Here is a 12,113-nt window from a genome sequence, read left to right as displayed (position 1 = left end):
GAGATACATGGGGCATAAACTCACCTAGAGTTGAACACCTCTCAGGACTTTACTTGAAGAAGTCCTTCTTAAGAGGGTTGCAACCTTTTGGTAACTCCCTCTAGCAAGCCAAGTAGTCAAAGACAGCATGGAATAGAGAATTCCAGTCCCACACCCCCCCCCCCCACCTTCTTTTCTTCTGTGCCTTTATCAGTCTTTTAAAAAGCTATTAAAAGCACTAAAGAGAACTTCATACTGCTATCAAGCCTGCTCTGTGATAGTTTGTACCACTGCCACACACAGTCTCCTCTCTTTTATGTTTGGCATTTTTCTCAGACTGACAGCAAGTGCTGAGTGTGGCAGAGTAGATTCAGCAGTGCAATGCTGGAGCTGTTCAAAGCAGATCAGTACCGGCAGGGGCAATACTAGGAGGAAAGTGACTTCCCCCAACTTTGGTGCTTCTTCTAGATAGACCTGAATGGAGGAAGAACCTATCTTTCTATTTCTAATAACTTATCTTTAACTGCATTGAGTTAAAAATTCTGGGTGGCAACCCTCCCATTGAACAGCAGGTTTAAACTAGTCATTTTTCACAAGAAAATGCAAAGGCTTCTTTGGGGAAAAAGAAAACAAAAAATAGTAAATGAAAGGTGTGTCACAGCCACATCGATCTTGACAGCGGCAGCATAGTTTCAGTGCAGCTAATACCTTCTCCAATCTATACATTTCATAAACTGAAATTTTCCTTTATGTGCTTGTTAAACTCTAAGTAGTAAAAACCCAAAGTAATAAAACTAAAGTACTCTGTTCCCTGCTGTCATTTTCTGGATTTTGACAATTTTAACAGGTGTGTCAATATTTCATTCTATTGCAAGCAGTAATATGCTTTTTGAAATTTCTAGATGATAAGAAACTACATAAAATTAGACATCAAGGGCATCTGAGTTTATTATGTTTACTAGTCAGGAAACAGTTTTAAGAATAGTATTTAAATAAAATGTCAGTGATTAATGTTTCCTCAAGTAATTCAATGGTGTACTTTTCCACCCGTGTTAACTTCTCCCATACTTGTATTCACATGCCAATGTTTCAGCAATTCAGATATATTTTGCCTAACTAAAACATTAATAAATTGGTACTTAATTTTACTTACCAATAGCTTTGGTATAATGCCTTGCTCCAAGAAGTAATTCTGGAGCTCGATACCAGAATGTTACAACTACTGGATCCAAGTCTGCTAAAGGCTTCAGAGGTGAATTAAATAATCTGGCAAAGCCCATATCAGCTGCAAAATTAAAAAAAAAAAAAGCTTTAAAAAGTTAAGAAAACTTCACGTTGATCAAATGAAATGATTGAGCTCATTTGTTAGGTCTACCAAAATTGTGCTAAAAAGCAAACACGTTGTAGTAAATACAAATCCTGATAGTCTAACTTTACCATTTCCTTATAGTTTCTGTTGAAATTATTCAGCATCATCACCTATGAAGTATATCATTATAAATCATTACTAAAGCAAGCCATTTAGAATCAAGAATTTACCACTGTTCTGAAAAAAGCATGCCAACTTGTGTAGCTCTCAGAACATTGGGTAAGTCCTTACTGGCCAGCCAGGGTCTGTTTTCTGCCTGGTGGAATATGCCATTATCACAGGGCTGTTTGTTCAGGAAACATTAAAGGGGGGGGGGGGGAATGGGTGAAATAGTAATTCTGTAAAGGTTAGAATGATTTATAATACATACATATATGATACAAGAACTACCTATGAAAAGCTGGTTGCAATTGAAGCAGGGTTTCCTTCATGCCCCAGACAAGAGGTGATTCCAATCATGAGGGTATCTTCTTCCCTGAAAGCCTTCTCTCAATTTAAATTGGTCACAGAGTATTACCAGTACCAAGATGAAACCATTTAAGCTATGCTTTTAAAATGTCTTCCATTTTGGGAAAATTTCCCTTTACTAATAAAACCTTAAGAAAAATATTCTGTCTAAACTGCTTGTTGGGATTTGTAATCTACAGTTTCTCACAGAGCTATATGAACTGACCAGAATTTAGATGGTACAGGACAAGATGGACAGAGGATAGAGAATGGGGGTATTCCCACTAAATCAGGTTTTCCAAGTCCCAAACACCGAAGAATTTGGTATGGTGGTGTGGGAGCCTATATATACTGAGTAGGACTGGGGAGGAGCGTGAGGCCTATAGCAGTTTTGAGAGAAGGGGTTAAACCCATGCCACATGTAATAAGGAAAACAGCTACTGAGGAAAACTTGCAGAGTAAATACTCATATCTAATTTTGCTCCACAATCTAAAGTAACTATTTGCCTCCCTACTTTAAATTATTTTATTGCGTTTAAAAAGAGACATTTTATAATTTTCTATATTAAAAAAATCAAGATAACCCATGATATGAAGAATTCATAGATATCTATGAAAAAATGTGGAAAAATACCCAGTAAAAAGTGGACTCAAAATACCATAAAAGGTCTATAAAGCTTATTTTATGTTAAATATACCAGTTATGTGTTTTTTAAAAAAGTATTAATAGTGGAAGAGTGGAAGCCCCTGGTATGGGGATACTTATGCATTCTTTTCCTACTGTTGCAAAAGCATGTTAAAAAAAATTGCAAAATTTTCAAACTGATAACACACTTAGAAATGAAGGCTTTTCTACTGTTGGGACTGGATGGCTCAGAGGTCTGGTGGTCAGATGCAGAATCTTTCACCTGTCCCTCAGCAACGTCTGACCAAATTTAGTAGAAATCTAAAGTTATTACCAAATGACTTCGCACGTAACTACCACTTGCGAAATAAGTTGGTGGTCTGTGAGCAAATACTAATGGATAATTGTCTACATCACAAAAATCACCAACACAATTGACACTGAAATGTGCCTGGAAACTGACCTACACGCTCACTCTTGGAAGTGCATGCTCAATGAAGATTAAGGTAATGGGAAGAAATGTTCACTTCTGCTGTCCATGCTGTACCTGTTTTGCAGATAGAAGACCTTGGTCTCTATCATCAATCTTACACCTCAAAAGGGTGCTAAAATTTTAAAGTGTGGGATTTTCTGACGTGCTCAGCATTGATCTAATTCTACTCCTACTGAAGTCAATTCCCATTGCTCTCAATGGGAGCAGAGTTAGACCAGTGCCGAGCACCTCAGGAAAATTCCACCCTTGATTAGCAAATTAGTGATCAACAGTTGGTTAAAACCACCAAAGAATACAGAGTGACACTGCGGAAGAATCATCTCATAAAAGAAAAAGTCAGAGGGAAGTGAAAAACAATCTGTTTAAAAAAAAATTCTGCCAAACTGGACTGCCTGACTATATTAGTATAACAATACAGGGTGTGCATTAGAAGGCTATTGGTGCATCAATGATGAACTAGTGCATGCCACGGTGTGGCTCATTACTGTTAGACTATGGTTAGATTATTTTTAGTTACTTTTTAAAATAGACTTTATAGAACGATTTGGAGATTCTGCAAATTATCCTTTCACTGAGAAAAGTGGTTCACACCAGAAGATAAAATAGTGGGAAAGTTTCAGTTTCTTCCCCCCACCCTACTTCCCCCTCACCATTTTGAATATATTTAGTGTTAGTTCTTACCAAATGTCTCTCTCTTAATCAACATTTTCTGGACTTTTTAAGACTCCTTTTGCTTCCTGTCTCCCCCAGAAATCTGGCTACCCTTTCAAGGGCAGTTCATAAATCAACAGTCACTCTCACTTTTATTATAAAATTTAATATTCGGAATAGTGAACAGTTCCCTATTTAGATTTTATAATACGGAGCAAGTTAGTGTCTTGGCACTTTGGTGGTAAAAGGAGGTCATTTAAAATCTTACTTAATTTCCTTCACTCTTCCAAGCTGACCATTATCCTTGTCCCATATTAATCCCCCTCCCAGCACGCACTCATATAATATAATAGCATAGGGATTTTTTCCCCCTTTTCATTGATGAGGCTGTAGCTGTGCACCATTGGGAATTGGTGCAGAGGTGTGATATCAAAAAGCCAGTCACTCAAAATAGCTTTTGATAAAGTTTCCAGTCACATACTAATATTATTTTAAGTAACTATCTTAAGTGATGCAACTGCACCTTCAGAACATTCTAACTTAAATGCTACACTGGGACTTATCAAAGATATAACATACCAATTTTTACTCTTCCTCGCTCAGGACCTTCACCCATAACTAAAATATTAGCAGGTTTCTGTGGAAAAAAAATAAATATACAATACATATACCAAGATAAACCTAAATAACATTTGTCTCTGAAACAATAAATTAGCTTTGTTTCACCAGTTTTAAACCAAATGCAGCATGATAAAGTCATAGATATTTACTTTATGATAAGGCTGTGGAAGTATCCAAAAGACAGGCTTCCTTTGCTACCTCTGCCTCTCAGGTTTTCCCTCACAATCTCCTTTTTCCAGGGATTTTTAAATTATGTTCCCCAGACTAACTGCCATTGTGGTGTCTTTCTTCCACCTGCAATAGCAAGCAAGTATGAGCCTTCAAGACTTCCAGAAACATCACTCTATGAACTGGTCAGCTCACCAGCGTGCACATCTGGTACTTCACTGCCTCTTCCCCATCCCACTTAAAAAACAACAACAAAGAACCTGGGTGTAAGATGTCATCTCTGCAACATATATTTTGCCCAGGGTCATTAGGCACATCTTCAGACAGACATTTTACATTAACAAGAAAAATCTCAAGATACAGGTTGAATATCAGTCACTATATAAATATATATTCCACAGAAAATCTACATGATCCGTCTAAATTTACTATCCCAGATTGATACAGTACACTAATTCATCCAGCTTTAAGACTGAAAATAAAAGCATATCCTTAAAACTATTGCCTAAATGCTTCTCCCACTGCTATAATGGCCGCCAAATATTAAGAAGAAAGACTCTTCTCTTCCTTTTCTCTATACTAAGGAAATGAGTTACAACATTATACTACGAAGTAGCGTAGTTGAGCATAAACTCAGGTACACTGAGTTTACCCACTTCTAATTTGGGAAATAAGGAGTTAAGTTTAGGTTCGTTTACTCTCTCTCTTTTTTTTTTTTTTTTTTTAAACAAACACCACTGATAACAGACCTACACTCCACTCTCCTTCTGGTGGCATGTAGAGTACATACCCTGCACACAGCCCTTGCATGGGTATAAGCAGCAGTGTAGGTGATGAGGCACTGCTTAGGTGAGTAAAGATACACCTGAACAAAGTGGGTATGTGATGGGATGTTAGATGGGGTGGGATCTGAGTTACTACAGAGAATTCTTTCCTAGGTATCTGGCTGGTGAATCTTGCCCACATGCTCAGGGTTTAGCTGATCGCCATATTTGGGGTTGGGAAGGAATTTTCCTCCAGGGCAGATTGGAAGAGGCCCTGGGGGGTTTTCGCCTTCCTCTGTAAATGTGGCACGGGTCACTTGCTGGGGGACTCTCTGCACTTTGAAGTCTTTAAACCATGATTTAGAAGACTTCAATAGCTCAGACATAGGTGAGAGGTTTATTGCAGGAGTGGGTGGGTGAGATTCTGTGGCCTGCATTCTGCAGGAGGTCAGACTAGATGATCATAATGGTCCCTTCTGACCTTAATATCTACGAGTCTTTGGGTATGAACCCTACATGCCCAAGCAGTGCTATCCCATCTAGACTGCAATTTTTAACAGGGAAAGACTCCAGAAACAGAGAAAGACTCCAGCAGCTCCACACAGCCAGGTCCCTTCCACAACCTTTCATTGAAGTGTGTAGCTACACACCACATTGCAAAGGCAGCCTGCTATTTACTATGGTGTGTAGTTATACATACCCTATATGCTGCCACCAGTGGTGTGAAGTTGGATTATTCATGGGGAAATTCTGCACAACTGTGCACACACAGAATTCACGTCCCCCCCCGTCCCCCCCCCCACCCAGTTTTTTTCTTCTCCACAGAGCTGGAACTGCGGTTACACTTTTTGCCGACCGGGGCTGCTGTGACACCAGAAAAGAAGGCAGCCAGCCTGCAGAGAGGATGCATCCCTCACAGTAGGGCCTGATGGAGTCAGCATGGGACAGAGCGGGGCACACCGGGCTACTGGGGGTCACAGACAGGGGTTCCGAAGGGCTAGTGGGGGCAGACTGGGGTGCAGGCTCAGGTGCTAGTGGGGTGACAGCGTTGGGCAAGGAGCTGAATGAGGGGGGGCTGCAGGTCCATATGGGGACGGGGGAGGATGGGCTGCAGGGACACACCGGGACAGGGGCAGATGTGTCTGACTGAATGGGAAAGGCTAGGGGTCTGCAATGGTCTGCATAGGGGAGGCTCCCGAACTCTCTAACAATTCCCCCTTCCAAAAAAACAACGCTGTCCCATACTTCTCCCACCCACAACCAACAACCCTCCAGGTTCACTCCCAGGCTCCTTCCCAATAACTGCTTCCCTCGCCCTCAGCTCCTCTGTTACCCCTGACTCCCCCAAGCCTTGCAGTGCTCCTGAAGGGTGCGGAGAAATAAGTTTCTGTATTGTAGTTCAAATGAATTATTACTAGGGCTGTCAATTAAATCGCAGTTAACTCAAATGATTAACTCAAAACAAATTAACTCAAACAAAATTAATTACAGTTTTAATTGCACTGTTAATAACAATACCCATTTAAATTTATTATAAATATTTTTGGATTTTTTTTAATTTTCAAATATATTTATTTCAACACCACCACAATACAAAGTGTACAGTGCTCACTTTATATTTATTTTTGATTACAAGTATTTTCACTGTAAAAAAAACAAAAGAAAAAGTATTTTTCAATTCACCTAATACAAGTACTGTAGTGCAATTGCTTTATAATGAAAGTTGAACTTACAAAAGTAGAATTATGTACAAAAAAACTGCATTCAAAAATAAAACAATGTAAAATTTTAGAGGCTGCAAGTCCACTCAGTCCTACTTCTTGTTCAGCCAACTGCTTAGACGAACAAGTTTGTTTACATTTGCAGGAGATAATGCTGTCCACTTCTTGTTTACAGTGTCACTTGAAAGTGAGAACAGGCATTCGCAGAGTACTGTTGTAGCTGGTATTTGCAAGGTATTTACGCGCTAGATATGTTGAACATTTGTATGCCCCTTTATACTTCAATCACCATTCCAGAGCATATACTTCCATGGTGATGACAGGTTCTGCTCAATAATAATCCAAAACAGTATGGACCAATGCATGTTCATTTTCATTACCTGAGTCAGACGCCACCAGCAGAAGGTTGTTTTTCTCTTTTGGTGGTTCAGGTTCTGTAGTTTCCGCATCAGAGTGTTGTTCTTTTAAGACTTTTGTTTAGCATATCTGGCACATAAATACCTTGCAATGCTGGCTACAAAAGTGCCAAGCAAATGCCTGTTCTCACTTTCTGGTGACATTGTAAATAAGAGGGCAGCATTATCTCCTGTAAATGTAAGCAAACTTGTTTCTCTCTTAGTGACTGGCTGAACAAGAAGTAGGACTGAATGGACTTGTAGGCTCTGAAGTTTTACATTGTTTTGTTTTTTCATGCAGTTATTAACAAAAAAAATCTACATTTGTAAGTTGCATTCGCAAGACAGATTGCACTACAGTATTTGTATGAGGTGAATTGAAAAATGCTATTTCTTTTGTTTTACCATTTTTACAGTACAAATATTCATAAGAAAAAATACACACTAATTTCAGTTACAACACATTATACAATATATTTGAAAATGTGGAAAACCATCCAAAATATTTTATAAATTTCAATTGGCATTCTGTTGTTTAACAGTATGATTAAAACTGTGATTAATCACGATTAATTTTTTTGAGTTAATCGTGTGAGTTAACTGCGATTAATCGACAGCCCTAGTATTTTTCAATTCACCTCATACAAGTACTGTAGTGCAATCTCTTTATCATGAAAGTGCAACTTACAAATGTACATTATTTTTTGGTTACATAACTGCACTCAAAAACAAAACAATGTAAAACTTTAGAGCTTACAAACCCACTCAGTCCTACTTCTTGTTCAACCAATCGCGAAGACAAACAAGTTTGTTTACATTTGCAGGAGATAATGCTGCCCACTTCTTATTTACCATGTCATCTGAACGTGAGAACAGGTATTCACATGGCACTTTTGTAGCTGGCGTTGCAAGATATTTATGTGGTAAATGTGCTAAACATTCATATGCCCCTGCATGCTCCAACCAGCATCCCAGAAAACATGCTTCCATGCTGATGACGCTCATTTAAAAAAAAAAAAAATGCCTTAATTAAATTTGTGACTGAACCCCTTGCAGGAGAATCGTATGTCTCTTGTTCCGTGGTTTTACCCACATACTGCTATATATTTTGTGTTATGGCAATCTCGGATGACAACCCAACATATGTTGTTCGATTTAAGAATACTTTCAGAACATTGCAGATTAGACAAAACGCAAAGAAGGTACCAATATGAGATTTTTAAAGATAGCTACGGCTCTCAACCTAAGGTTTAAGAATCTGAAGTGCCTTCCAAAATCTGATAGGGAGGAGGTGTGTAACATACTGTTAAAAGTCTTAAAAGAGCAACACTTCAATTTGGTAACTCCCCGAAACACCAAAAAAGAAAATCAACCTTCTGTTGGTGACATCTGACTCAGATGATGAAAATGAATGTGCATCAGTCTGCATTGCTCTGGATCACTATCGAGCACAACCCGCCATCAGCATGGAAGTATATGCTCTGGAATGGTGATTGAAGTATAAAGGGGCATACAAATGTTTAGCATATCTAGCACGTAAATACCTTGCAACGCCAGCTACAACAGTACTCTGCGAATGCCTGTTCTCACTTTCAGGTGACATTGTAAAGAAGTGGGCAGCATTATCTCCTGTAAAAGTAAATAAACTTTTAAAAATCCTTTGTTGGCCCTAATTATTAGTCAAAGTTCTGTATTAATATGCCTATTAAGTAATCTATTTGTCTAAATAACATTTCCTGAATCTTTTTTATCTGTATTGTTACAAACATACCTGCTGACACGTATTTTGAAAGAAATTACTAAAATAATTGAAACTGGTATGATTATATTGTATTATTTTGACAAATAAAATATGCAGAATTTTAAAATATTGTGTGCAGAATTTTTATTTTTTTGGAGCAGAAATCCCCCAGGAGTACTAGATGTAGCCACAGAATTGGGCTACTTATTATTATGACCCTTCAATTCTTAATCTTGGTAGTTTTTCCCTGTCTCTGCCACCATTTTCTCAGGTCTTCATATGAACAATGTGTTTTACAAACTAGTCTCTGCCTTGCAATCAGATGGGCACAGATTCCTCAAATGCTAACATTTTTTGTGGGTGAATCAAAGCTGCACTAAAATAAAAAAATATGTTACGTGATTTGAGAAAAATACAGAAAATTTAAAGACTTAATGAGGTCCCTTAATAGTGTCTGATTTTATATAAGCCCTTATACTGCAATACCGAGCTAGAAGGTGGTAAATTTAACAGTTAGAGCTCTCGCTTTGAATTTCCTGGTTTAAGCCACTGCAAAGAGGACGATTATTAGTTATTTTGCTACTTCTTCCCCTACCTACACCAACAAGGAAATCTGAGCTGTAAAAGAATTAATATTGTTGTTCCCAATAGCTCTGAAGAGGGGACTACAATTTATCACAGAAACATGCTTTTAGGCAAGTTTTCAAATTTCATTATTGAGAATATTGGAGCCATTATGCTATTGTGTAAAAACATATTTATGATTTTTAAATGAATTTTTTGAGCAGCATCTCAAAAAATTAGGATATATAAAATAAAGCACATTAAATCTCAAAAAATTAGGATATATAAAATAAAGCACATTAAAAATAAGTACCTCAAGGCAATTTATTTGCAGGATTAATAATTATTTCCTATAAAAGGCTCCAGCAAGGCTTTATTAGTGTAACTGCATAGTAATCATACATGCAAGGTATCAGCATACTGCAGGAATGAGCGATTACATCTTTTTTTCTGTGGAAAAGTTAAAAAAAGAAGAGGTTCTTTGAGGAGTGTAATAAAGCTGTACATTTTCAGTGAGGTGAGGTACGTTCCATTACCTTTCTAACAGCAAGAGAAACTTTACACTATAAATCACACTAATACTATACTAGTATAATGATATGCAGAAAAACTGTATTTTCCACTGAATGCATCCGATGAAGTGAGCTGTAGCTCACGAAAGCTTATGCTCAAATAAATTAGTTAGTCTCTAAGATGCCACAAGTACTCCTTTTCTTTTTTCGAATACAGACTAACACGGCTGCTACTCAGAAAAACTTATGTAACTTGCACAAGGAGAAGGTATGTGGGTTCCATTATTGCAATGTGTAAGTACCTCAAAAAGGGGTATTAAACACTGCTGAAATTTTTTTTCAAACTATATAGTCATAGACTCATAGAATATTAGGGTTGGAAGATACCTCAGGAGGTCATCTAATCCAATCTCCTGCTCAAAGCAGAACCAACACCAACTAAATCATCCCAGCAAAGGCTTTGTCAAGCCGGGCCTTAAAAACCTCTAAGGATGGAGATTCAACCACCTCCCTAGGTAACCCATTCCAATGCTTCACCACTCTCCTAGTGAAACAGTGTTTCCTAATATCCAACCTAGACCTCCCGCAATGCAACTTGAGACCATTGCTCCTTGTTCTGTCATCTGCCACCACTGAGAACAGCCGAGCTCCATCCCCTTTGGAACCCCCCTTCAGGTAGTTGAAGGCTGCTATCAAATCCGCTCACTCTTCTCTCCTGCAGACTAAATAACCCCAGTTCCCTCAGCCCCCCAGCCTCGCCTCACAAGTCATGTGCCCCAGTCCCCAAATCATTTTTGTTGCCCTCCGCTGGACTCTCTCCAATTTGTTCACATCCCTTCTGTAGTGGGAGATCAAAACTGGAGGCAATACTCCAGGCGCATCCTCATCAGTGCCAAATAGAGGGACATAATCACTTCCCTCGATCTGCTGGCAATGCTCCTACTAATAAAGCCCAATATGCCATTGGCCTTCTTGGCAACGAGAGCACACTGCTGACTCATATCCAGCTTCTCGTCCACTGTAATCCCCAGGTCCTTTTCTGCAGAACTGCTACTTAGCCAGTCGGTCCCCAGTCTGTAGTGGTGCATGGGATTCTTCCTTCCTAAGTGCAGGACTCTGCACTTGTCCTTGTTGAACCTCAGATTTCTTTTGGCCCAAAACTCCAATTTTTCTAGGTCACTCCGGACCCTATCCCTACCCTCTAGCGTATCTACCTCTCCCCCCAGCTTAGTGTCATTTGCGAACTTGCAAAATCGTCCCGGAATTTTAAAATCATCCCATCATGCATTTCTGTGGATCACTGATCAGAGGTCATGCGTTAAGACTGGGTGAGTGTAAAGCCATGTCCACACCTGAAAGTTTTACTGTCAAAAGTTCTGTCTGCACACTGCTATCACCACAGCTATTTCAGTGGAGTGCATTTATATTTGGTTGCCTTTGTAATGTAGCATGTTCTCACAGCATCACGTTGTATCAGCAGAAGACATGTGACACTGTAGACAGGCATCCTGATGTCCTCCATGCCACCATCTGGCACATTACCTTGTAAGAAATCTTTTCAGTGTATTGTGAAATACCATCATTCCTATCAGGGAACTGTAGGAGTTTGGGGTCAAATTCCCATAAATCTCTCTGTTCCATCCCATAAACTACTCTTTCATGCCATTTTCCATCTTGTCACATTGCACAGATCGCTGGAGTGCTCTTGTCCATTTAAAAGGCAGGACAAATCATTCTTTTGCAAAATCGTAACAGCCAGACATACAGCAGGGATATACTCATGATGAGTGGATGATAGACAACAAATGAAACTGACCAACTGCTGCAGGAAATCACGGAGAACCCGTACATGATGGAGCAGCAGTTTTAGGTCTGTACAACAAGAACCAAGTGGTGAGATTAGATTGCAACGCAAATCTGGGAACATCAGTAGTGGCTTTAGAACTTTCGGATGCAGACAGGTACTTTTCTGGAGTTGTGTGCCAAGTTCACCCCAGCCATGCAGTGCACAGACACCAAGATGAAAGCTGCTTTTACAGTGGAGAAATGGGTGTCAATCACTA

General features: G+C 39.0%; 1 protein-coding gene across 3 annotated transcripts in view; it reads right to left on the bottom strand.

Annotated features, from left to right (window-relative positions):
• Positions 1-12,113, bottom strand: part of CDK8 (cyclin dependent kinase 8) — a 195,545-nt gene that overhangs the window by 40,198 nt on the left and 143,234 nt on the right. For 2 of the 3 annotated variants that reach the window (XM_027821593.3, XM_007059100.4), the window contains exons 5-6: positions 4,144-4,201; positions 1,133-1,264 (exon numbers count right to left, since the gene is read on the bottom strand). In XM_027821593.3, the coding sequence (XP_027677394.1) occupies positions 1,133-1,264; positions 4,144-4,201 (190 nt within the window). The remainder of the gene's footprint in view (positions 1-1,132; positions 1,265-4,143; positions 4,202-12,113) is intronic. The other variant, XM_027821595.3, reaches the window with a different exon arrangement.

This window comes from Chelonia mydas, chromosome 1 (genome assembly GCF_015237465.2).
Source record: "Chelonia mydas isolate rCheMyd1 chromosome 1, rCheMyd1.pri.v2, whole genome shotgun sequence".
Classification (NCBI taxonomy): domain Eukaryota; kingdom Metazoa; phylum Chordata; order Testudines; family Cheloniidae; genus Chelonia; species Chelonia mydas.
The sequence above is the reverse complement of the archived record's forward strand: the minus strand, read 5'-3'. Positions and strand labels throughout refer to the sequence as shown.